At 43.9% G+C, this 27651-nt stretch overlaps 1 protein-coding gene across 1 annotated transcript in view; it reads left to right on the top strand.

The window, feature by feature from the left end:
* The window catches only part of LOC119921154 (pinopsin-like), a 163733-nt gene that overhangs the window by 81472 nt on the left and 54610 nt on the right, over nt 1-27651 (top strand). Inside the window, exon 3 of the mRNA XM_038741536.1 lies at nt 23840-24073. Coding sequence (XP_038597464.1) covers nt 23840-24073 — 234 coding nt within the window. The remainder of the gene's footprint in view (nt 1-23839; nt 24074-27651) is intronic.

The following is a 27651-nucleotide window of genomic DNA, read 5'->3' as shown; positions in this document are numbered from 1 at the left end:
TTAACATAAATCAACACATTACAGCTATGGACATAAGTGCCCTTGTCTGGGAGGGGGGATGAATAAAGGGAGCAAGACAGGATGATGCACAAGGGAGTTGAAGATATGGAAAAGAGGGCTTAATTAGGGAAGACCTCTTGGAGGAGATGTGCCTTCAGTAAGGCTTCGAATGGGAGAGTGTAATTGTCTGCTGGATATGAGAGGGGGAGTGTTCCAGGCCTGAGGAAGGATATGGGTGAGAAATTGGAGGTGAGCTACATGAGATTGAGAAAGATACAGTGAGAAGATTGGTATTAGAGGAGTGAAGTGTGCGGGCTGGGTTTGTAGTAGGAGAGTAGTGAGGTGAGGTAGGAGAGGGCAAGGTGATTGAGTGCTTTAAAATCAATGGTGAGGCATTTCTGTTTGATGCAGAAGTGGATGGGCAACCACTGGAAGTTCTTGAGGAGTGGCGAAACATGTCCTGAAAGTTTTTGTAGAAAAATGATCCAGGCAGCAGAGTGAAGCATAGGCTAGTATGGGGCAAGACAGGAGGGTGGGTGGTCAGCAAGGAGGCTGATATGGTAATAAAGGCAGGATAGGATAAGTGCTTGGATTACCATGGTAGCTGTTTGGATAGAGAGGAAAGGGCGGATTTTAGTGATGGTAAAATCACTAAAATATGAGAATACTAAGAGTGCTAAAAATACTAAAATCACTAAGATACTAGGAACTATTCAAAACTGTACTATGCTATAGTAAACTCTCATTTTAACGGGCTTTCAAGTTCCCTAGATACAGGATAATTACTGGGAAATTTCATTCAGAAATTGTCTCAGGTTGATTTAGAAATCCAAACAATCACACTTTTCAAAATATTTGTAACTATGTAATGGGTATGAAAGTCATAGGACCTGAATTTTGATCCCATCTCCACCATTTGCCTGCTGTGTGACCTGAGGCAAGTTGCTTAACTTCTCTGTAACTCAATTTCCTCATCTTTTTTATAGTATTTGAAAAGTGCTTACTGTGTGTCAGGCACCGTTCTAAGTGCTAGGGTAGATACAAGCTAATCAGGTTGGACACAGTCCATGTCCCACATGGGGTTCATGATCTTCATCTCCATTTTACAGAAAAGGTAACTGAGGCTCAGGGAAGTTAATTATCTTGTCCAGGGTCACACAGTAGACAAGTGGTGAAGAGAAGCAGCATGGCTCAGTGGAAATAGCCTGGGCTTTGGAGTCAGTAATCATGGGTTCAAATCTGGGCTCCGCCAAATTATCAGCTGTGTGACTTTGGGCAAGTCACTTAACTTCTCTGAGCCTCAGTTACCTCATCTGTAAAATGGGGATTGACTGTGAGCCCCCCATGGGACAACCTGATCACCTTGTATCCCCCCAGCGTTTAGCACAGTGCTTTGTACATAGTAAGTGCTTAATAAATGCTATTAATTATTATTATTATTATTGTTATTAATTATTATTATTATTATTATTATGTAGTGTGAGGCAGGATTAGAACCCAGGTCTGTTTGACTCACAGGCCCGTGCTCTATCCACTAGAACACATGCTTTGGGGATTAAGTACCTGAGAGTACAAGCCCATAAGGGAAAGGAACTGTGTCCAACCTGATTATCTGATATATACCTCAATGCTTGGTGTAGTGCTTGACACATAGTAAGCACTTTATAAAGAGAATCAGTGTGGCCTAATGGATAGAGCACAGGCCTGGAAATCAGAGGATCTGGGTTCTAATCCCGGCTCTGCCACTTGTGTGCTCTATGATCTCGAGCCAGTCACTTAACTTCTCTGTGCATCAGTTACCTCATATGAACAATGGGGATTAAAATGCATGGACTATGTCCAACCTGATAAGCTTGTATCTACCCTAGTACAGTGCCTGGCATATTGTAAGTGCCTGACAAATACAAAAAGAAAAAACCCCAATTACTACAATTATTATTTAAAATGACAGTTTGCCCTATTGTGGTCGGAAAGGTTGTTTGTTTGTTAATGGTATTTGTTAAGTGCCTATCATGTGCTAAGAACTGTTCCAAGTGCTGGGGGAGATACAAGTTAATCAGGTTGGATACAGGCTCTGTTCTATATGGGACTCACAGTCTTAATCCTCATTTTATAGATGAGGGAACTGAGGCACAGAGAAGGTAAGTGGCTTGCCCAAGGCCACACAGCAGACAAGTGGCAGAGTCAGGCTTTGAACCCAGGTTCTTCTGACTCTCAGATCTGTGCTCTTTCCCTCAGTCTCCATAGCATCCTTGTCATTCCAGAGTTGCCACACAGGCCCTGAGCCTCTAAAACAAGTCGCAAAAAGATAGCTCTTGTCCCTCTGATTTTATTTTTCATCTTTCTGCTTTGGCTCTTGTTGTCTACCTGGATATGTCTCATAAGAGAAGCAGCATGGCTCAGTGGAAAGCACGGGCTTGGGAGTCAGAGGTCATTGGTTCAAATCCCAGCTCCGCCAATTGTCAGCTGTGTGACTTCGGCAAGTCACTTAACTTCTCTGTGCCTCAGTTACCTCATCTGGAAAATGGGGATTAAGACTGTGAGCCCGCCATGGGACAACCTGATCACCTTGTAACCTCCCCCAGCACTTAGAACAGTGCTTTGCACCTAGTAAGTGCTTAATAAATGTCATTATTATTATTATTATTATTATTATTATTATAAGGGACCTGCTGTCCTTTCGGCACAGGGCAGCTGACAGCATCTTCCTCAAGATCTGGGGAAACGAAGTGAGCCAGACCCTGAAATAATCAATCAATCAATCAATCAATAGTATTTATTGAGTGCTTACTATGTGCAGAGCACTAGTATCTAGAACAACTTGAAAAGTCTGCAGGATTTATTGAGATTTTTGTGGGCCAGGCTTATGAGAACAATTCATGATGGAGCATGCTGGACTGTAAACTCCCTTCATATCTTAAAGACGATCACTTTCCCAATCTCGAAGCCTTATTTTTAATAATAATAATAATAACCTGTGTTCAAATCCTGGCTCTGCCACTCGTCTTCTGTGTGGTCTTGGGCAAGCCAATTAGCTTCTCTGTGCCTCAGGTCCCTCATCTACAAAATGAGGATTAAGACTGTGAGCCCCATATGGGACAGAGCCTGTATCCAGCCTGATTAACTTGTATCTCCACCAGCACTTAGAACAGTTCTTAGCACATGGTAAGCACTTAACTAATATTGTGAACAGACAAATAAACAACCTTCCCGACCACAATAGGGCAAACTGTCATTTTAAATAATAATTGAGGTATTTGGGAGTTTCTTTGGTATGGTATTTGTTAGGCATTTACATTGTGCTAAGCACTAGGGTAGAAGCAAGCTAATCAGGTTGAACATAATCCAGGTATCTTAATCCCCTTTTTTCATATGAGATAACTAATGCACAGAAAAGTTAAGTGACTGGTTGGCTGGCTAAGTGGGCTCAAGATCATAGAGCAGACAAGTGGCAGAACTGGAATTAGAACCCAGATCCTCTGACTCCCATGATTTTATCACATTTCCTTCAAGGTGCCTTCCCCAAATAATCCTTCATTTCCCCTACTCCTTCTTCCTTCTGTGTCATACTTGCACTTGGATTTACACCCTATTTTTTCCCTACCCTCAGCCTCACGTGGGTACTTATACATATTACCGTAATATATTTATTTATAATAGTAATAATAATAATAATGGCATTTATTAAGTGTTTACTATGTGCAAAGCACTGTTCTAAGCACTAGGGAGGTTACAAGGTGATAAGGTTGTCCCACAGGGGGCTCACAGTCTTCATCCCCATTTTAAAGTGAAGTGACTTGCCCAAAGTCACACAGCTGACAATTGGCGGAGTCGGGATTTGAACCCATGACCTCTGACTCCAAAGCCCGTGATCTTTCCACTGAGCCATGCTGCTTATTGTGGCTGCTTCACTAATTTATAGTATTGTTTGTCTCCCCATCAAAACTGTAAGCCCCTTGTGGGCAGGGGACATGATTACCAACTCTGTAATATTGTACTCTCCTAAGTGTGTAGTGCAGTGCTCTGCACACAGTAAACATTCAGTGAATACAACTGATTGATTCCTTCCAGAAATTCATTGTGGATCACGTTGACACAATTTGATAATAATAATAATGATGACATTTATTAAGCGCTTACTATGTGCAAAGCATTGTTCTAAGTGCTGGGAGGTGATCAGGTTGTCTCACAGGGGGCTCAAAGTCTTAATCCCCATTTTACAGATGAGGTAACTGAGGCCCAGAGAAGTGAAGTGACTTGCCCAAAGTCACACAGCTGACAATTGGCAGAGCCGGGATTTGAACCCATGACCTCTGCCTCCAAAGCCTGGGCTCTTCCCACTGAGCCATGCTGCTTCTCTGATTCAGGTTAAGAGTGTTTGTGCTTCTTCATCTGAATCTTATAGTCATGTAGAGTTTTTGGATTTCTGTATTTTGCCTAGATGGTCCATTTTTAGTATATATTCTTTGTGGAGTAGGTTTTTCTGAGAATACTATTTCTCATTCCACATGACATTTCTTCTTCTTGTGCAAATGGCCAAATTTGAGATAATGAGAATATTCACTCCATGTAATCTTCCTGGAAGATAAACACAATTCAGCATTTCAGGCGGAGGGCAAAGAAGATGGCAATGTAATTTAAGCTTGGATTTCAGCTAAACCATATTTTATTACTTTGTCACTTTACCTTTCTCTGCTTTTTAAGAAATCAGGAAATATACTGCCTTTTTGTATTGCGCAGTTGTCAAAATCAAGGTGAAAATATTCTGCTCTGATTTATAGTCTTTCAGAAGGGAAGCTTAGCTCAGAATTCAGCCATGAAATTGAGGAAACCTTAAACCGATACTATCAGAAATAATCTTGCCAAGTAATTGTGCGTTCCCTTGTACTAACAGTCTGAGAGTAAGGCAAAATGGACAGTAGTCTAAGCCTCAGGGGCTCAGAAACAAGAAAGTAAGATGAAGCATCAGATAAGATTTCCACAGTCTAGAAAGTGTAAATGTTGAAGGAATTGTTCTCTCAGAATCACAGAGTTCCTTTCAGTTACATTAAGGGAAATTATTCTGATGCCCACATTTCCACTTCACAAAAAATGGTAATAATAGTAATGATGATATTTGTTAAGTGCTTACCATGTGCCAAGCACTGTTCTAAGAGCTAGGTTAGATACCAGGTTATCAGGTTTTCCCACGTGGGGCTCACAGTCTTAATCCCCATTTTATGGATGAGGTCACAGAGACACAGAAAATAATCTAGCCTATGTGGTAGATACATGATTGGATGCTTCATTTTTCAGAGTGAAATAATCACCTAAGAGAATACGGTCTAGCATGTGGATTTGGAATCATGTTTAGTTTCTGTTGGATGCTGCTGCCTCCAATTAACATTTAATAAATAGCCCCAGTAACTAGCATCTAGAACAGACTTATGCAATCGAGGGTGATGTGTTGAATTCCTAACCCATGAAGTGAGGGCATGTAGATAGCTCAGTCAATCAGTGGTCTTTATTGAGTGCTGGCAATGTGCAGAGCACTCTATTAAGTACTTGGGAGAGTACAATATAGATTAGCTTTGTTGAAGTAATGATATTGAGGAAGTAGTGACAATGTGTGAGCACTGTAATAAGTGCTAGGAAGAATTTGTGGGTCTAGTTTCAGACTTATTCCTTGCCTGCCCCACAGGGGCCTCATCCAATGAATCCATGGTATTTATTGAGCACTTACTATGTGCAGAGCACAGTACTAAGTGCTTGGGAGAGTGCAATACAACCCAATTAGCAGACATGGTACCTGCCCATAACAAGCAATCAATCAATTGTACAATCAAGTGTCTATTATGTTGCCAACTTGTACTTCCCAAGCACTTAGTACAGTGCTCTGCATACAGTAAGCACTCAATAAATACGATTGATTGATTGATTATGTACAGTGCACTGTATAAAGCTCTTGGTAGTTAGTAAACACGATCTTTTGTCCTCAAGGAGATCACAGTCCAGCAGGGGAGGCAGACACTAAAGTGAATTAAAGGTAGAAGGAAGTAATGGAGTTGAACGTATGGAAAAATGTGTTAGGAAGAGGGGAAGCTGAAACTGCAGCTGGGAAGCGCACGGGCCTGGGAATCAAAGGACCTAGGTTCTAATCTCAGCTCTGCCACTTGTCTGCTCTGTGGCCTTGGGCAAATTACTTAACTTCTCTGAGCCTGTTACCTCGTCCGTAAAAGAGAATTAAGACTGTGAGCCTTATGTGGGACTGAGACCGAGTCCAAACCTCTCACTTGGTATCTAACCCAGTGCTTCGTACAGTGTCAAGCGCATAGCAAGGCCTTACAAATCTTCAGTGGTTGCTTATCAACCTTCACATGAAGGAAAAACTCCTCACTATTGGTTTCAAAGCTCTCCATCACCTTGCCCCCTCCTACCTCATCTCCCTTCTCTCCTTCTACTACCCAGCCCGCACATGCCACTCCTCTGCTGCCAACCTCCTCACTGTGCCTCGTTCTCGACTGTCCCGCCATCAACCTCCGGCCCACGTCCTTCCCCTGGCCTGGAATGTTCTCCCTCCACACATCTGCCGAACTAGCTCTCTTCCTCCCTTCAAAGCCCTACTGAGAGCTCACCTCCACCAGGAGGTCTTCCCAGACTGAGCCCCCCCTTATCCTCTGCTCCTCTTTCCCTCCCCATTGCCCACACTCCCTCCCTCTGCCCTAGCCCCTTCCCCTCCCCATAGCACTTGTGTATATTTGTACATATTTATTACTTTATTGTATTAATGATATGTATATATCTATAATTCCATTAATTTTGATGGTATTGACACCTGTCTAGTTTTTTTTTTTGCTGTCTGTCTCCCCCTTCTAGACTGTGAGCCAATTGTTGGGTAGGGACTGTCTCTATATGTTGCCGAATTGTACTTTCCAAGAGCTTAGTACAATCAATCAGTAAATCAATCGTATTTATTGAGCACTTACTGTGTGCAGAGCACTGTACTAAGCGCTTGGGAAGTACAAGTTGGCTGCACACAGTAAGCGCTCAATAAATACAATTGAATGAATGAATGAATGAATGAATGAATGAATGAACAAATACCATTAAAAAGAAGAATATAAGGTGAGGAGAGTAGAAATTGATCAGGGAATTCTTCCTGGAGAAGATGAGATTTCAGAAAGACTTTGAAGTTGGGGAAAGCACTGGACTGTCAGATACGAGGGGGAGAGAGAGTTCAGGGCAGAAGGGAGGATATGGGTGAGGGTTCAGCAGAGAGATAGATGAGAGCAAAATGCAGTGAGTAGGTGGGATCGAAAAGAGTGAAGCACACGTGGGATAAGAAGCCAGTGGGGAAAGGACACACAATTGGGGAGGAGAGACCTAAGCTCTCTGAGCATCCAGCGTATGGTGTAGGGACTTCAGTGTGAACCCCTCTAGAAGTATCTGAGGCACCCAGCTCTAGAGATTTTGGGTCAGGCTCCCCTCCAACCACCCCACAGGCTACAAAGAGCACATTTTGGCTTGAATGATCAGGAAGTCTCATCTATCTCTCCACCAACCCCTTTCCTACATCCCCCCCCCCACCGCCCCAAGCCTAGAACTCCCTCCCCGAACATATATAACAGATCAACACTTCTCCACCTTCAAACCATTAAGAAAGTCACATCTTCTTCCCCCATTAAGCCCTCTTTTTCCTGGCTTGCTTTCCCTTCTGCATCATCTGTCACTTGTATCCATCACCTTTGGACATTTGATATTTGCCCTACCCCTAATCCCACAGCATCAATGTACTTATCTTTAAATTATATATTATAAGTTACTTATTTACAGTATCCAGGGGAGCTTACAGTCTACAGAACATGGAGAAAAGATAACAATAATAATAATAATGGTACTTGTTAAGTGTTTACTGTGTGCCACACACTGTATTAAGCACTGGGTTAGATACAAGCAAATTGGGTTGGACACAGTCCCTGTTGCACTTTAGGCTCGCAGTCTCAATCCCCATTTTACAGATGAGGAAACTGAGGTACAGAGAAGTGAAGTGACTTGTCCAAAGTCACACAGCAGACAAGTGGCAGAGGTGAGATTAGAACCTAGAACCTTCTGACACCCATGCCCATGCCCATGCTTTATCCACTATGCCATGGTATCTCCATCATCATCATCAATCGTATTTATTGAGCACTTACTATGTGCAGAGCACTGTACTAAGCACTTGGGTACTAAGCGCTCCCCTTTGGAAACTACTGCCCTCCAGTGAGAAAAGGCACAGCCCCGGCCAGACGCATAGAGCAGGCCCACAGACGTAACATTGGCCTTATTAATGTTAAACTTCAATATTTTTTCATAAGTTCTTTTCAAGAACAATAAAGTCCTTATGAGCTAAACTGGCTCTTTTCCTGCAAAATGTTTCATTTTGTTTGTCTTGAGTTAGCTAGTGGCTTTTTACAAGTAGCCAAGACAGGAACGTAATGGTTTGATTACAAGATAGCTGAAAGAGCAGAACACTCTTTGGAAGCCATTCCAGTTTTATACATTTTTTTTCAATTGCCTCCCGAACCGTAACCATAACCGTAGTGAAATGCCTTATTTCCAGTTCTTAGGGAGGAGGTCCCAGATGTGAAGGCGCTTCGGGGGCTTGGGGGGTGACTCTGGGTACATTATGGGGCTCCAATTCCCCCGTGGAGTTGGGCCAGAGGAAATGGGCCATTGACTTCACTCTCACAACTCTTAGGGTTGCCCGTCTACTTCCACTCCCACCCACTCCACTGAGAACAGCCGCCCTGCATGCTCCAGTCACTTTCCACGTCCCTCTCTTCCCTGATCTTGGGTAGTTTGGCATGTCCACCTCTCAGGTCCTGTGTTTGTATCTACAGACAAACATAGATACAGTTGTGTGTGTGTGTGTGTGTGTGTGTGTGTGTGTGTGTGTGTGTGTGTGTGTGTATCCCCATCCCCAATTTTGAGTGTTGTGTCTGCTTGTCCATCTCTCAGGTCTTCTGTTTGTATCTGCATTTCTTCATCCCCGATTGTGCATATCTGTGTGTGCGTGTCCCCATCCCCAATCATATGTGCATGTGTGTGTGTATGTGTGGTTGTGTCCATCCCCAATTTTGTATGGTATGTCTGAATGTGCACCTCTCAGGCTCTGTATTTGTATCTGCATCTTTTCATCCCCATTCGTGTGCACATATGTGTGTGTGTGTGTGTGTGCCCATCCCCATCCCCAATTGTGTGTGTGTCTGTGTGTTTCTCTTCCTGTCCCCAATTATGTGTGTGTGTGTGTGTGTGTGTGTGTGTGTGTGCATTATGAGTTTGAAGGATCAGCTTCCTAGTCCTCTGTGTGCTTCTGCCTCTCCTATTTTCCCTGATCCTGTCCCTTCAAGAGCCCTACTCCAAGCTGGTCCTTATGCCCTAAACAAAAAGTCACTCTCCAGTTCAGAAGGTTGAAGTGTTCCCCCCTTCTATTCACCTTCCAGAGTAGCCAACTTCATGTTTCATTGGTGACCTCAAGCTCCAAGTACAGTGTCAGCCCATAGGTGCTCAGTAAATACTGATGATGATGATGAGGATGATGGTGATGATGATGATGATGATGAGGAGGAGAGGGAGCCAGAAGAACCTGCCTTGGCCTAAAAGTGGTTGAAGAAGAACATAACTATACCCTGTCCCTTGAGGGGCTGAGGCAGAGAGAATATTGGGCCCACTGGGGCTCAAGCAAGTGGAGAGCAAAAGGAAAGTCAAGTCACCATTTTGGAGGCCTGAGCATTCCTATTCATCCAGAATGATTCCTTCCCCTGCTTACAAAGACTCTTAAATCACCCTCTCAATCTCAAATATGGTGGAGATTTTGTCCCCAAGAACCCCTTCAAGCTGGAACTACTATTTCCTTCCCAAAAATGTTTCTGTGTTCAAGGCTTATGGCACCCACTTATTTTTCACTGCACAAATTCCCCTGGATTTGAAGAAGACTGTGGAGTTTTAAGTCTCTATATGTTTAGTTGAAATTGAACCTCTTGGGATTTTTAATAGATGTGAGATTCTCCTCATGAACAGGGCTTTCATAAGTGTGGAATGCTTTACATTTATTTAGATTTCATAAAAGCTAATTCACTGCACATTGGCGTTTGACCGCCTTTTTAAATTCTCGATTTATTCAATTACTCTGAGTGGGCATTTTCTTGAAAAGTGTTTCCTTTGCTCTTAAACTGGCAGCTTGTGAAGAGGAAGGTAGGGAAAATAAGAAATGGAATGGACAATGGACTGAGAGCACCCCAGTTCCTCCAAACATTGCTGCTTTGCTGGTATGTAGGATTTTTCTTCCTTGTCCAAGGTACCTCCCTAAGAGAAGCATCATGGGTTAATAGATAGAAAAAGGGCCTGGAAACCCAGGACCTGGGTTCTAATTCCAACTCTGCCACTTGTCTGCTGGGTGACCTTGGGCAAGTCACTTAACTTCTCTATGCCTCAGTTCCCTAATGTGGAGAATGGGAATTAAGACTGTGAGCCTATGTGGGAAAGGGACTATTGTCTCATATTTACCCCAGCTCTTAGAACAGTGGCTGGCACATAGTATTCACTTGGCAAATACTATTATTAATATTATCATTATTATTATCTCATTCAAGTCTCTCTCGGAGAAAGGTGTATGATCTTGTTGCTATAAATTCCTGTTTTCATTCTGAGGAATATACTCCACCCTAAAATTGAATCTTCCTTTTTTTTTTTTTTAAATTCCTCTATTGGAATATTTTAATATATGCAAAGTAGAAAGGACCTGGGTGTCAGAGGACCTGAGTTCTAATCCTGTTCTGCCTCTTACCTGTCTTGTAACCTTGGGCAAATCACTTAAAAGTTGCTGTGCCTCAGTTTCTTCATCTCAAAAATGAGGATTCAATACCTGTTCTCCCTTCTATTTAGAGTGTGAGCCCACTGTGGGACAGGGACTGTGTCAGACCTACCTATCATGTATTCATTGCAGTGCTTCTACAGTGTTTTCTATGTCATAAAACTTCACAAATACCACAAAGATTACAAACCAATTGTTCCTCCCTGCCCCAGCGTGGGGCTGCAGTTCTGACACCTGGGACATTCAGAAAGGAGAGGCCTACAACTTTCCCTCCTCCTCCTCATCATCATCATCAATCGTATTTATTGAGCGCTTACTGTGTGCAGAGCACTGTACTAAGCGCTTGGGAAGTACAAGTTGGCAACATATAGAGACAGTCCCTACCCAACAGTGGGCTCACAGTCTAAAAGGGGGAGACAGAGAACAAAACCAAACATACTAACAAAATAAAATAAATAGAATAAATATGTACAGGTAAAATAAATAGAGTAACAAATATGTACAAACATATATACATATATACAGGTGCTGTGGGGAAGGGAAGGAGGTAAGATGGGGGGGTTGGAGAGGGGGACGACGGGGAGAGGAAGGAAGGGGCTCAGTCTGGGAAGGTCTCCTGGAGGAGGTGAGTTCTCAGTAGGGCCTTGAAGGGAGGCCCTTGGCTCTCCAAGTGGCTGCTCTTGAAACCTCAGCCCCATCTTCTGAAGAAGCAAGACTGGCACATTGGGCCAGGGTGACAGAACCAAAAAGTGCTTGCTTTTGGCCTCTGTGTCAATTTTGAAAGCAGCCTAAGATGTCAAGTGGTCTACAAGAAAAATGGAGATAATTGCTGTCACAGACCCATCACTGAAAGAGCTTGGCCTGATGGAAAGAGCACAGGCCTGGGAATCAGAGGACCTGGGTCCTAATCCTGGTTCTGCCACTTGTCTGCTGTGAGACCTTGGACAAGTCACTTCACTTCCCTGTGCCTCATTTTCTGCAACTGTAAAATGGGGATTAAATCTCTGTTCTCCCTCCTGATTTAGACTGTGATCCCCTTCTGGGACCAACCTAATTAACTTGTACCTTCCCCAGCACTTAGAACTAAGTGCTTGGCAAATACCAGAATCCTATTCCTAATAATAATGATAAAAGTGGTATTTGTTAAGCTCTTACTATATGCCAAGCACTGCACTAAATGCTGGGGTTGATACTATATGATCAGGTGGGACACAGTCCCTGTCGCTTGTAGGGTTCACAGTCAAAGCACAGGAGAGAACAGGCACTGAATCCCCATTTTACAGATGAGGAAACTGAGACACAAAGAAGTGAAGTAACTTGCCCAATGTCACAAAACAGACATGTGGCAGGGATGGGATTAGAACCTTTGACACCCATGCCTGTGCTCTTTCCACTAGGCTATACTTTGTCTCTTTCTCTAGAGAGGAGTCTCCCCTCAGGGCTTCCCCTCCAACTAAATCACACCTCCTCCCCTCCTTTGCTAGTTGCCTGCTTTCCACTCCACCTCCTCACACGCTCTCTTTTTTTTACAGTATTTTTTAAGTAGTAATAATAATCATAATGATGGCATTTATTAAGCACTTACTATGTGCAAAGCACTGTTCTAAGCACTGGGGAGGTAACAGGGTGATCAGGTTGTCCCTGAGGGGGCTCACAGTCTTAATCCCCATTTTACAGATGAGGTAATTGAGGCACAGAGAAGTTAAATGACTTGCCCAAAGTCACACAGCTGACAATTGGCGGAGCTGGGATTTGAACCCAAGACCTCTGACTCCAAAGCCCGGGCTCTTTCCACTGAGCCACACTGCTTCTCTTAGTGCTTACTATGTGACAGACACTGTTCCGAGCTCTGTGGTAGGTACAAGTTAATTAGGTTGGACACAGTCCCTGTCCCTCATGAGGCTCACAATCTAAGTAGGAGGGAGAACAGGTATTTAATCCCCATTTTACAGCTGAGTAAACTGAGGCACAGAGAAGTGAAGTAACTTGCCCATGGTTGCACAGCAAGCAATTGGCAGAGCAATGACAGAACTGGGATTAGAACCCAGGACCTCTGACGCTCATACCTGTGATCTTTCCAGTAGGCCATGCCACTTCTCATGGCTCTTCTGCTCCATCCTCTGTATTTACATATCTGTGTGCTGCTGACATTCTCTGTACCTGTCAAACACACGCAAATCACAGGATTTTTGCTTGAAGAAGAAGGTTAGGGAACAGAAAATATTAACGATAGATAACATCTGCAAAATTCTAAGACTGTCTTCGAAGAACTATACCATTTCTCCCGCTCTTATAACCTGTCCCAATCTTGTGTGCAAAAGTAACATTGACTGGCTTGCACTGAAAGTCTCACTCTGCTCTTCTAATTTTAAATACAGCATATTAAACCTGAAATTAATTTCTTTCTCTCCTGCCCAGCCACTCTTTGGAAAGAGTTGATCTACTACTGTGTTATCGCGATGGTTTTTTATCCCTTTATGGTCCAATGTGTCACAGCTCAGAAATTATTTTTGAATCCATCTTGCAAGCAGTCAGGGAGGAAGCTAGAGAATCGGCACAGAGGTTCTAAAATATCTCCCACTGCAGGATTGAACGGGATGCTTCCCAATTTTAGATGTGCCACTTTTGAAAAGTTATGGCATCAGGAAATTATGGAAGAAACCATTGAATGATGAAACAAAGAGAAATTTGAGGTTGTATAAGGCTGGAGAGAGGATTGGGGTCCTTGGATTTGCCAGGGTGACTGGGGAAACTGGATGGTGGTGTCTGTCTCCATCTTTCAAACCCAGGGTCCAGTGGGCTTAGGTGTGCCCAGCTGCCTGGGATGAACAAGTGGAATAAGGGGAGGGGGCTTCTCCCTGATCCAGGATGTATGCTGCCCTCCCATTTGAGGTCCCAACTCTACCACTGCTTTATACTGCCTTTTTCCCTTCCTGCCAGCTAGGTACCTTCAATCGATCCCTCATATTTATTGAGTCTTACTATGTGCAGAGCACTTGGGTGAGTCCAGTTGAGCAGGAAGGGGAGACATGTTCCCTGCCCACAAGGAGCTTAGGGTCTAGAGAAGGAGCTTATAGTTTAGAAATAGCATCAGTGGGAACTATGCCTACCAGGTTTCACAAAACATATCGATTCATAGGCTTAAACCCTGCCATTCCCCACCCACAAATGGCCACATATGTGCTCCTAGGAGAGATAACAACTAGAGGAATCAGCATTGTGAGCTGCTGATTCAATAAGAAATTAAGGAATGTGAGACTCTCTCCTGCCATCAAACTCTCCACTGCTCCTCCCCATACAACCTTTGATCCTTAAAATCTTTAATTTTCATCATCGTCACCATCATCATCATCATCAGTATTTATTGAGTGCGTACTGTGTGCAGAGCACTGTATTAAGCACTTGGGAGAGTACAATAGAGTCGACAGCCACGTTCCCTGTCCACAATGAGCTTATAGTCTAGAGGGGGAGTCAGCCATTAATAATAGCTGTGGTATTTGTTAAGCACTTACTATGTGCCAAGCACTGTTCTAATCACAGGGGTAGTCAGGTTGGACACAATCCCTGTCCCACATGGGGCTCACACTCTTAATTCACATTTTACAGATGAAGTAACTGAGGTCCAGAGAAGTTAAGTTACTTGCCCAAGGTCACACAGCAGACATGTGGTGAAGCTGGGATTAGAACCAACGTCCTCTGACTCATTCATTTAATCAAATTTATTAAGCGCTTATTGCGTACAGAGCACTGGACTGAGTGCTTGGGAAAGTACAATACAACAATAAATAGTCACATCCCCTGCCCATAATGAGCTCACAGTCTAGGAGGAGGAGACAGACATCAATACAAATAAATAAAATTATATATACAAAAGTGCTGTAGGGCTGGGATAGGGGAGAGCAAAGGGAGCAAGTCTGGGCAATGCGGGAGGGAGTGGAAGATGAGGAAAAGTGGGGCTTACTTTGGGAAGGCCTCTTGGAGGAGATGTGCCTTCAATAAGGTTTTGAATGGTGGGGGAGAGCAATTGTCTGTCGGATTTAAGGAGAGAGCGCATTCCAGACCAAAGGCAGGATGTGTGACAGGGGTCGGTGGAGAGACAGGCAAGATCGAGGCACAATGAGAAGGTTAGCACTAGAGTATGCAGGATGGGTTACAGAAGGAGAGAAGCCAGGTGAAATAGGAGTGGGCAAGGTGATGGAGTGCTTTAAAGCCAATGATGAGGAGTTTTTGCCTGGTACGCAGGTGGATAGACAACCACTGGAGATTTTTGAGGAGGGGGGTGACATATCCTGAACATTTCTGTAGAAAGATGATCCAGCCAGCAGAGTGAAGTAGGGACTGGAGTTGGGAGAGAAAGGAGGTTAGGAGGTCAGCAAGGAGACTGATGCAGTAATCTAGGAGGGATAGGATAAGTGACTGTATTAACTTGGTAGCAGTTTGGATGGAGAAGAAAGGGTGGATTTTAACGATGTTATGAAGGTGGGACCGACAGGATTTTGTGACGGATTGAATAAATGGGTCGAATGATAGGAGGAGTCAAGGATAACACCAAGGTTATGTGAGACGGGAAGGATAGTGGAGCCTTCTATAGTGATGGGAAAGTGAGGGGGAGGACAGGGTTTGAGTGGGAAGATAAGGAGCTCTGTTTTGGACATGTTGAGTTTGAAGTGATGGGAGGATCAAGTAGAGATCAAGTCTCAAAAGCAGGAGAAGGTGTGAGCCTGGAGAGAAGGATAGACGTCAGGGGAAGAGATGTATGTTTGGCTGTCATCTGCATAGAGATGGTATTAGAAGCCTTTGGAGCGAATGAATTCTCCAAGGGAAGGAGTGTAGGTGGAGAACAGAAGGAGACCCAGAACTGAACCTTGAGGGACTCCCACACTTGGGGTGTGAGAGGAAGAGGAGGAGCCCATTAAGGAGACTGAGAATGAATGGCCCGAGAGATAAGAGGAGAACCAGAAGAGGACAGAGTCAGCGAAGCCAAGATTGGATAAGGTTTCCAGGAGACATGGATGGTTCACAGTGTCAAAGGTAGCTGAGAGATCGGGGGGATTAGGATGGAGTAGAGGCCGTTGGATTTGGCAAGAAGGAGATCATTGGTGACTTTGAGAGAGCAGTTTCTGAGGTGTGCAGGGGATGGAATTTTATTGGAGGAGAGGAATTTGAGACAGTGGGTGTAGACGACTTGCTCAGGGAATTTGGAGAGGAATGAAAGGAGGGAGTTGGGGCGATAACTGTAGGGAGCTGTGGGGTCAATGGAGGGATTTTTAGGATAGGGGAAGCATGGGCACGTTTGAAGGCAGTGGAAAAGAAAGCATAGGAGAGCGAATGGTTGAAGATGGCTGTGAGGGAGGGAAGGGAGGAGAGGATGAGAGTTTTGATAAGATGCAAAGGAATGGAGTCTGATTTGCATTCTAGAAGCAGCATGGCTCAGTGGAAAGAGCACAGGCTTGGGAGTCAGAGGTCGTGGGTTCTAATCTCGGCTCTGCCACTTGTCTGCTATGTGACCTCGGGCAAGTCATTTAACTTCTCTGTGCCTCAGTTCCCTCATCTGCAAAATGGGGATTAAGACTGAGCCCCATGTAGGATGACCTAATTACCTTGTATCTATCTCAGTGCTTTGAAGAGTGCTTGGCACATAGTAAGCACTTAACAAACACCACTGTTATTATTATTATGTGCATGTGGAGGAGATCTACTCTAGAGAGACTGCTGGGAATGTTGGGAGAGTTGAAGAAGGTGCCAGAAGGGAGAGGGACAGAGGAGAGGCAGGGGTGATTTTAGGGAGCTCAGACATGATGGCATTAATTGTCTTAATTAAGTAGATTGCCAAGTCACTGGAGTTAAGGGATGGGCAAGGCTGGGGGACAGGGGGCCTGAGGATGGTATTAAATGTCTGGAACAACTTGTGAGGATGATGGGTATGGATGTCAATAAGGGAAGATAAATAGTTTTGCTGGGCAGAGGAGAGGGCAAATTTAAAGCATTCAAGGATAAACTTGAAGTGGACAAAGCTGGCCTGATATTTAGATTTCCACCAGCAGTGTTCTGCAGCTAAAGCACAAGAGCAAAGGAGATGAGCTGCGCAGGTGATCCAGGGCTGAGGTCTATTTGTTATAGCATTAATTCTATTTGTTCTGACAACTTTGACACCTGATACATGTTTTGTTTTGTTTTCTGTCTCTCCCTTCTAGACTGTGAGCCAGTTTTCGGGCAGGGACCGTCTTTATCTGTTGCCAACTTGTACTTCCCAAGTGCTTAGTACAGTGCTCTGCACACAGTAAGCACTCAATAAATATGATTGAATGAATGAATGAATGGTGCAAGATCAACTACCAGGGCTATTCTCTTTCCACCAGGCCATGATGCTTCTCTAAAATAAATAAATAATTTCTAAGATATAACTCCCAATGAATGATTTGTGCAGTGCATAATTTTCAACAAGCTCTTCTAAGAAAACTTCAGAGGAAACCAGTTTGGTTCTTCTACTCCGCCTGATGGTCTAAAGGATACTTGAAATTTCCTTCCAGCTCTACAATGTGTTAGCCCACTGAAGGTTTATTTCTCACTGGGCATTTACCGAAGAAGCTGGCTACCTTTTTATCAAATTGGAGCATCTTGCCTTTGATGTTGCTGCTTTAGGAAGGTGTTCAAAGACGGTTCCCTTGAAAGATCAGGTCTGGCAAATTGTTTAGTTAAATTGTGCATGGCCAGTTCCTATGAAATCTTCACACCCATTACAGCTTCTCTGTAATGTGCCATCATCTTGGTGAGATGACACTTTAGATAGTTCAAGGGTTTATGCAGAATGAAGCTGGGTCATTATATGCTCTACTTGGAATCAAGCATCTCCATAACACAGAGACACACACAGTTTGTGATCTCTTCTGCCTCTTCTCGATCAGAATAAGGCTCATTTGCCACTCAATCCTGCACTCAGTCAGTGTAACTGAAAGAATAAAAAAATGAACATTAATGTGGTTGAAGGGAAAAAGCCAGTGTTGCTTAGGGCCGTTCAGGTTCTTAGAGCATTCCAGCAGTGGAGAAGGAGAGAATCCTAAGATCAATCAATCAGTCAAACAATGGTAATTTTTATATAATGATGGCATTTGTTAAGCGCTTACTATGTGCAAAGCACTGTTCTAAGCACTGGGGGGGATACAATGTGATCAAGTTGTCCCACGTGGGGCTCACAGTCTTAACCCCCACTTTTACAGATGAGGTCACTGAGGCTCAGAGAAGTTAAGTGACTTGCCCAAGGTCACACAGCAGACTAGTGGTGGAACCGGGATTCGAACCCATGACCTCTGACTCCAAAGCCCGTGCTCTTTCCACTGAGCCATGCTGCTTCTCTATTCTTCTCTATTCTGCTTCTTATGGTATTTGTTATGTGCTTACTATTTTCCAGGTGCTGTACTAAGTATTGGGGTAGATACAAGCTTATAGGTTTGTACACAGTCACTGTCCCACCTGGGGTTTGCAGTCCCCATTTAACAGAAGAGGTAACTGAGGCACAGAGAAGTGAACTGACTTGCCCAAGGTCACATAGCACTTACCGTATGAAGAGCACTGTACTAAGCCCTTGGAAGAGTACAATGGAATTGGTAGAATTTCATTTATTTATTGTTTCTTTTTATTAATGTCTGTCTCCACTTTTAGACTGCAAGCTCTTTGTGAGCATGGAATGTGCCTGTTATATTGTTATATTGTACTCTCCCAAGCGCTTAGTACAGTGCTCAATGCACAGTAAGCACTCAGTAAATACTATTGACTGACATGTTCCCTGCCCACAGGGAGTTACAGGTAAGATTTGCTCGAAATAAGAATTTTACAAAATGCTTTTTGACTTCCTTCTTAAGGATGTGGAAGCTTTGCAAGGTGTTCATTGAGGAAGGGAACTTAGAGGTTTTTGAGAAGGACCTAATACAGAACCAGCTCTCTGCAGACAGGAAAGGCTGATATCACCGCCGTGGCTTTTCTAGGTCCCCTTTCAAGTCACATAACCCATGTTGTTCCCCCACCCTCAGCTATTTACAGCCTTCCACATGCACCTTTGACCCCCGGCTCACTGGAAAGAGCCTGAGCTTGGTATAAGAGGTCATGGGTTCTAATCCCAGCTCCGCCACTTGTCATCTTTGTGACTTTGGGAAAGTCACTTAACTTCTCTCTGCCTCAGTTACCTCATTTGTCAAATGGGGTTTAAGACTATGAGCCCCACATGGGACAACCTGATCACCTTGTAGCCCCCCCAGCGCTTAGAACAGTGCTTTGCACATAGTAAGCGCTTAACAAATGCCATTTTTATTATTATTATTATTCCTTTGCACCTTATCAAAACTCTCACCCCCTCCCTTCACCCCTCCCTAGCAGCCATCCTCAACTGGTCGCTCTCCAATGGCTTCTTCCCCACTGCTTTAAAACATGCCCATGTCTCCCCTATCCTAAAAAAAATACCCCTCCTTTGACCCCACGGTTCCCTCCTACTATTCCTTTCCAAACTCCTTGAGCGAGTTGCCTACAACTGCTGTCTCAGATTCCTTTCCTCCAGTTCTCTACTTGATCCCCTCCAATCTGGCTTCCATCCCCTTCACTCTACAGAAACTGCCCTCTCAAAGGTCAACAATGATCTTCTTGCCAAATCCAACAGCCTCTACTCCATACTAATCCACCTTGACCTCTCAGCTACCTTTGACACTGTGGACTACACACTTCTCTTGGCAACATTATCCAACCTTGGCTTCACTGATTCTGTCCTCTCCTTGTTCTCTTATTTATCTGGCCATTCATTCTCAGTCTCCTTCGTGGCCTCCTCCTCTACGTCCCACCCCTACCCCCTTCGCCTCAACATGCTATCCAACCTTGGCTTCACAGATTCCATCCTCTCCTGGTTCTCCTCTTATCTCTCTGGCTGTTCATTCTCAGTCTCCTTCACGGGCTTCTCCTCCCCCTCCCATCCCCTTATTGTAGAGGTTCCTCAAGGGTCAGTTCTTGGTCCCCTTCTGTTCTCCATCTATACTCACTCCCTTGGTAAACTCATTCACTCCCACAGTTTCAACTATCATCTCTACGCTGATGACACCCAAATCTACATCTCCACTCCTGTTCTCTCTCCCTCCCTCCAAGTTCGTATCTCCTCTTGTCTTCTGGACAGATATCTCCATCTGGATATCTGCCCACCATCTAGAACTCAACATGTCCAATACTGAGCTCCTTATCTTCCCCCCAAACCCTGTCCGCTCCCTGACTTTCCCATCACTGTAGACAGCACTGCCATCCTTCCTGTCTCACAAGCCTGCAAAATTGGTGTTATCCTTGACTCCACTCTCTCATTCACCCCACACACCCAATCCGTCACCAAAACCTGCCAGTCTCACCTCCGCAACATCGCCAAGATCCGCCCTTTCCTCTCCATCCAAACCACTACCTTGCTGTTTCAATCTCTCGTCCTTTCCGGACTGGACTACTGCATCAGCCTCCTCTCTGATCGCCAATCCTCCTGTCTCTCCCCGCTTCAGTCTATACTTCTCTGCTGCCCGGATTATCTTTGTAAAGAAATGCTCTGGGCATGGAGAAGCAGCGTGGCTTAGTGGAAACAGCATGGGCTTGGGAGTCAGAGGAGGTGGGTTCTAATCCCACCTCTGCCACATATCTGCTGTGTGTGACCTTGAGTAAGTCACTTAACTTCCCTGTGTCTCAGTTACCTCATCTGTAAAATGGGGATTAAAAGTGTGAGCTCCATGTGGGACAACCTGATTACCCCTGTGTCTACCCCAGCACTTAGAACAGTGCTTGGCACATAGGAAGCACTTAACCAATACCATAATTATTAGTAGTATGTCACTCCCCTCCTCAAAATTCTCCAGTGGTTGCCTATCAACCTCAAATCAAGCAAAAACCCCTCACTCTTGGCTTCAAGGCTGTCCATCACCTCACTCCCTCCTACCTCACCTCCCTTCTCTCCTTCTACAGCCCAGCCCACACCCTCCACTCCTCTGCTGCTAACCTCCTCACTGTGCCTCATTCTCACCTGTCCCACTGCCATCCCCTGGCCCACGTCCTACCTCTGGCCTGGAATGCCCTCCCTCCACACATCTGCCAAACTAGGTCTCTTCCTCCCTTCAAAGCCCTACTGAGAGCTCACCTCCTCCAGGAGGCGTGCCCTTTTTTCCTCTCCTCCTCCTCCTCCCCTCCTCTTGGCCCCCCCCCGCCCTACCCCCTTCCTCTCCCCACAGCACTTTATATATTTGTACATATTTATTACTCTATTTTATTTGTACATATTTATTACTCTATTTTATTAATGATGTGTATGTAGCTACAGTTGTATTTATTCTGATGGTATTGACACCTTTCTACTCATTTTGTTTTGTTGTCTGTCTCCCCCTTCTAGACTGTGAGCCTATTGTTGGGTAGGGACTGTCTCTCTGTGTTGCCAATTTGTACTTCCCAAGTGTTTAGTACGGTGCTCTACACAAAGTTAAGTGCTTAATAAATACAATTGAATGAATAATAATAATAATAAAATAATAATAATGGCATTTATTAAGCGCTTACTATGTGCAAAGCACTGTTCTAAGCGCTGAGGGGGATACAAAGTGATCAGGTTGTCTCACGTGGGGCTCACAATCTTAATCCCCATTTTCCAGATGAGGTAACTGAGGCTCAGAGAAATTAAATAACTTGCCCAAGGTCACACAGCAGACATGTGGCGGAGCCAGGATGAACTGTGAGGTTCACTCAAGGTTCAGTTGTGGGTCCCCTTCTATTCTCCATCTACACCCACCCTTCTGGAGAACTCATAAACTCTCTTGGCTTCAACTACCACCTCTATGCAGATAATAATAATAATGATAGCATTTATTAAGTGCTTACTATGTGCAAAGCACTGTTCTAAGCACTGGGGAGGTTACAAGGTGATCAGGTTGTCCCACGGGGGGCTCACAGTCTTAATATCCATTTTACAGGTGAGGTAACATAGGTGCAGAGAAGTTTGAAACCCAAATCTACATCTCCAGGCCTGACTCTCTCTTTCTCCAGTCTCGCTTAACATTTCCTCCTGCCTTCAAGACATATCTACTTGGATGTCCTCCCATTACTTCAAACTTTACATGTCCAAAACAGAGCTCCTTATCTCCTTATCTTTCCAACCAAACCCTGTCCTCCCCTTCACTTTCCCATCACTGTGGATGGCACCACCATCCTTCCTGTCTCACAAGCCTGTGACCTTGGTGTTATCTTTGTCTCATTTCTGTCATTCAACCCACATATTCAATCCGTCACTGAATCCTGTCAGTCCCATCTTCACAACATCGCTAAAATCTGCCCTTTGCTCTCCGTCCAAACTGCTCCCACAATAATACAATCACCTATTCTATCCTACCTGAATTACTGCATCGGCCTCCTTGTTGACCAACTTCCTGTCTCTCCCCACTCTAGTCCATATTTCATTCTGCTGCCCGGATTATTTTTCTATAAAACAATCAGGACATGTCACTACTGCTCCCCAAAAAAATCCAGTGGTTGCCCATCCACCTCCACATGAAACAAAAGCTCCTCCCAACTGGATTTAAAGCACTTCACTCCCTTGCTCCCTCCTACTTTACCTGGTTTCTCTCCTACAACCCAGCCTGCATACTTCTCTCCTCTAGTGCTAAACGTCTCACTGTGCCTTGATTGTACTTGTCTCTCTGATGACCCCTGGCCCACATCCTACCTCTGACCTGGAATGCCCTCCAGAAGACCTTCCCAGACTAAACCCCACTTTTCCTCCTCTCCCACTCCATTTCTGTGTCACCTTGACTTGCTCCTCCAAGAGGCTTTACCAGACTAATCCCCATTTTTCCTCATCTCCCACTCTCTTTTGTGCCACACTCACTTGCTCCCTTTGTACTTTCCCTTTCTTAGCCCCACAGCACTTATGTACATATCTGTAATTTTAATTATTTGTATTGACGTCTCTCTCCTCTCCATAGACTATTGTTCTGATGCCCTGTCTTATGCCTTCAAGTTGTTTTCAACCCATAACATGACACCATAGACATATCTCTCCCAGGCTCCCAGGCCTGTGCTCTTTTCCATTAAGCCATGTTGTTTCTCACATTCCACTTATGAAATTATTTATACCCATCTTCAGAGCACAAACACACACACACATTTATATAAATATACATAATAATATATAATATTAATGTACATAATAATATAATATTACATATTATATATAACTGTGGTTTTATATATATATATATATATATATATATATATATATATATATATATATATATACTAACTGTGGTATTTGTTAAGTGCTTACTATGAGCCAGGCACTGTACTAAGCACTGAGGTGGTTACAGACAAATTGGGTTGGACATAGTTCCTGTCCTGTATGGGGCTCACAGTCTTAACCCCCATTTTACAGATGTAACTGAGGCACAGAGAAGTGAACTGGCTTGCCCAAGGCCACACAAAGCACACAATTGATGGAGCCAGGATTAGAACCCATGACCTTCTCTATCCACTCTGCCTATGCTCTATCCACTATGCCATGCTATGTATATATAGATAGATAGATAGATAGATAGATGCATATATACACACATATATTTCTACTAATTTATTTTACCAGTCTAATTGGCAATCTTTTTATGTGTGTCTTCACCAATAGAGGGGAAACCATTAATCGATACCACTAATGGATTGATTGTTTGATTGATTGATATAAGTGCCTGAGAAAAGGGAACTCTTTACTTCCTCATCCTGCACTTTCCGAGAGCGTAGTACAGAGCACTGCATCAAGTGGGTGCTGAGTAAATATCCTCCTCTTCCTCCTTCTTCTTCTCCTCCTCCTCCTCTTATTACTGAGTGTCTGTTAGTTGCCAACTGTCCCCATTCACAAAAGCACTGCAACCCCGTTCCTGTGCGTCCTAAGTGGGGGAAAATGCCAAGGCATGAATGTTAAACTCTGGCTTCCTTATAACAAGGATTTTCTGGGTCATTTTTTGTCAGATTGGTAAAGCCAGGAAGACTGCAGCCCGGAGAAGAGAGTACCATGTCCTCTTCATGGTGATCACAACTGTCATCTGCTACCTAGTCTGCTGGATGCCCTATGGAGTCACTGCATTACTGGCCACTTTTGGCCAGCCGGGCACCGTGTCTCCTGTAGCCAGTGTGATTCCTTCCATTTTGGCAAAGAGCAGTACTGTGTGCAACCCGATCATCTACATTCTGATGAACAAGCAGGTAAGGCCAGTGTCCCTCTCTTGGGGAACCTATCCTTGAGACAGCCCCATAACACAGCCTTGCAATTAAAGCCAAGCTTTTAGCAATCCACCCAATTTTTCACTAGCCTGCTGTCCCCAAAGGAGATTTGACGGTGGAGAAATGAATGAAATCAGCAATCCTTCCACTGTTGGGTAGGGACTGTTTCTATATGTTGCCAGCTTGTACTTCCCAAGTGCTTAGTACAGTGCTCTGCACACAGTAAGCACTCAATAAATACGATTGATTGATTGATTGATTGATTGATTTAATATAAATGGTTACTTTCACTGGGTAAGTCTGCAGGAAATTATTGGCATATCCAGTACTCTTCTCCAGAGAAAAAGAAAATGAGGTATTGTTGGTTTGCTATTCTCCTGGAATTGATGGTAGTGTCCACCATGGTCAACTGGGCTAGGTAGGGATTTTTCTCTCTCCCCACTTCTTTTGACACCTGACTCCTACTCTGTGGTCTTAAGATTTCTCCTGTAATCTCACACCCTCCCCAATCCCTCACACGCATGCATGTGCACACACAACACACATACAAGCACACACAGACACAGAAATATTCCTGAAGCTGGAGACAGAGGAGCAGAGCAGCAGCAGGAGAGCTGGTGAGAGGAAAAATTACTTGTGCTGCTGCCACCAGTGACTTCCTAGAGCAGGGCAACTTCTTGCTCTGCTCCCGGCAAGTCACTTCACTTCTCTGTGCTTCAGTTTCTTCACCTGTAAATTCTACTTCCTCCCAGACTGAGAGCACCATGTGGGACGGGGACTCTATCCAACCTGATTATCTTTAATTTACCTAGTGCCTAGAACAGTAATGTAGTAAGCACTTAACAAGTATAATGATGATGGATAATAATAATAATCGTCATCATTCATCATCAACTTTTGTTGGCTCCCTACTGAAGAGCTCAGTAAAAAGCAGAAACAACCACAGTGGCCTTACCTTCAACAGTCCCTTGAACAACAACCAGGAGAACTGGTCTTCAGTGGAGAGTTCTGCTCCACAAGAATGTTTGCTCCTGATTCTTGATATTTCACCCAGACCCTGAGGGATGGCCGAAGGGGACCAATTTAGTAAAGAAAAGGTGAATAAAATTGTTGAGTTCAAGTTGTTCCTACTCAAGTGGCATTTTTGTCCTCTGTACTGTCTTTTTAAAATTATTATTATTATTATTTATTAAACACTTATGTGTGAAGCGTTATTCTAAACACCATTGTGCCACGCTAGTCCTCTCAAAACATCTTCAATCAGAGATCAGACAAATCTGAAAAAGCCAGGGGAAAACTTGGTCCAAGTGGTAGAAAAATAGCACCTCTCATGAAAGGTGGATTGATGGAGCTGAGTGACTTTATAAATATTGGGAAAAATCTGGACCCAAGCTCAACTATTTACAGTTGTTTTATCAGGAGAATAAATATTTACAATGACAGCTCACAAACGCTCAGATAAGGAGGCGTAAAACCTTGTCATCTCAGTGCCAAAAGGCCAATAATTTACTCTATTTAAGACAAACTTCACTGCCTCTTTCTTTGTGGCCTGCAGGAAGCTCAAACATGTTTGATTATGTGTTATGTGTTAAAATCCATCAATCTCCAAATAGTGCCAGGATTTCCAGAAAAGTGACATAAAATTTGGGCTTTTCAACATTACCATGCTCCTTGGGTCTTATGACATATAGCTTGGGTACGGTAGCAAAAGTCATTCCTGGAGAGTGAAACTTCTCTGGATGTTCTATCTGGTATCTCTGAACAATAATTAAAATTCATAATTATGGTACCTTTTAAGTGCATACTATATGCCCAGCCCTGCACTAAAAACAAGAAGATAAAAGATGAGGAGGTTTGACATAGTCCCTGTTCCACAGGGGGCTCACAGACTGAGTAGAATTTAATCTCCATCTTGCAGATGAGGAAACTGAGGCACAGAGAAGTTAAGTGACTTGCCCAAAGTCACACAGCTGATAAGCAGCGGAGCTGGGTTTAGAACCCACAGTCTCTGACTTCCACAGTGACAGTGAGGCCCAGGTTAGATCAGGTTTCATGGAGAACGGGGTGGTTCACAGCGTGAAGAGACGAGAGGATAGAGGAGAATGAGGAGTTCTGTTTTGGACATATTAAGTTTGAAGTGTCCTGAAAGCATAAGGAAATGCGAGACTGTAGAGAGGGAAAAAGGTTAGGTTTGGCTGGAGAGGTACATTTGGGAGTCACACAGAAGGTATAGCTGTGAGAGGAATGAGTTCTCCATGGGAGTGGGTGTAAATGGAGACTACAAAGAGACCCAGAACTGAGCACCGTATGAATCCACAATTAGGGGGTGGGAGACAGAGGAGGAGCCAAATATATAACACACATAACACTCCAGTCCTCACTTCACTGCCCAGATCATTTTCCTCAAAAATAGTTCAGCACGTCTCCTCAAGGACCTTCAGTGGTTGCCTATCCACTTCTAAATCAAAACTCCTTACCATTGGTTTTAAAGGACTAAACCTGCTCCCCCGCCAGCCAAACTTACCTTGCTGATTTCCTACTATAGCCCAGCCAGCTCACTTTGCTTGCTCTAATGCCATCATACTCACACTGTACCTCAATCTCATTCATTCATTCATTCAATCGTATTTATTGAGTGCTTACTGTGTGCAGAGCAGTGTACTAAGCGCTTGGGAGGTACAAGTTGGCAACACATAGAGACGGTCCCTTCCCAACAGTGGCCTCACAGTCTAGAAGATCTATCTTACCACAGAACTCTTGCTCTTGTCCTCCCTCTCTCCTGAAACAGCCCCCCGTTTCGTATATGACAGAACACCATTCTCCCCACCTTCAAAGCTTTACTAAAATCACATCTCCAGAAAGCCTTCCCCAACTAAGCCCTCATTTCCCATATTCCCTCTCCCTTCTATAACCTTCAGATTTGTACCCTTTAAGCACTTGATATTCACCTCACCCTCAATCCACAGAACTTATATACATGTCCATAATTTATTTTAATGTCTTCGCCTCCTAGACTATAAATCTTTTTAGGCAGGGAACGTTTCTACCAACTAGACCGTAAATTTGTAGGCAGGGAATGTGTCTGATTATTGTTATATTGTACTCTCCCAAATGCTTAGTACAGTGCTCTGCAAACAGTACGTGCTCAATAAATATGATTAACTGAATGAATAAACTCTGTTATATTGTACTCTCCCAAGCACTTAGTAGTATGTGGTCTGCACACCAAGTGCTCAATAAACCTTAATGATTCATTGTAATATATGTCTAGTCTCTCAAGTCAGAAAAGGGAATTTCTAACTGCTAGAACTTAGTCTAACTTTCTAGACTGTGAGCCTGTTGTTGGGCAGGGACCGTCTCTATATGTTGCCAACTTGTACTTCCCAAGCGCTTAGTATAGTGCTCTGCACACAGTAAGCGCTCAATAAATACAATTGAATGAATGAATGAATGAACTTAGACCAGTGCTCAGTGATTAGAACAGTGCTTGGCATATAATAAGCGCTTAACATTCATTCATTCATTCAATTGTATTTATTGAGCGTTTACTGTGTGCAGAG

This window comes from Tachyglossus aculeatus, chromosome 2 (assembly GCF_015852505.1).
Source record: "Tachyglossus aculeatus isolate mTacAcu1 chromosome 2, mTacAcu1.pri, whole genome shotgun sequence".
Lineage (NCBI taxonomy): Eukaryota > Metazoa > Chordata > Mammalia > Monotremata > Tachyglossidae > Tachyglossus > Tachyglossus aculeatus.
The sequence above is the reverse complement of the archived record's forward strand: the minus strand, read 5'-3'. Positions and strand labels throughout refer to the sequence as shown.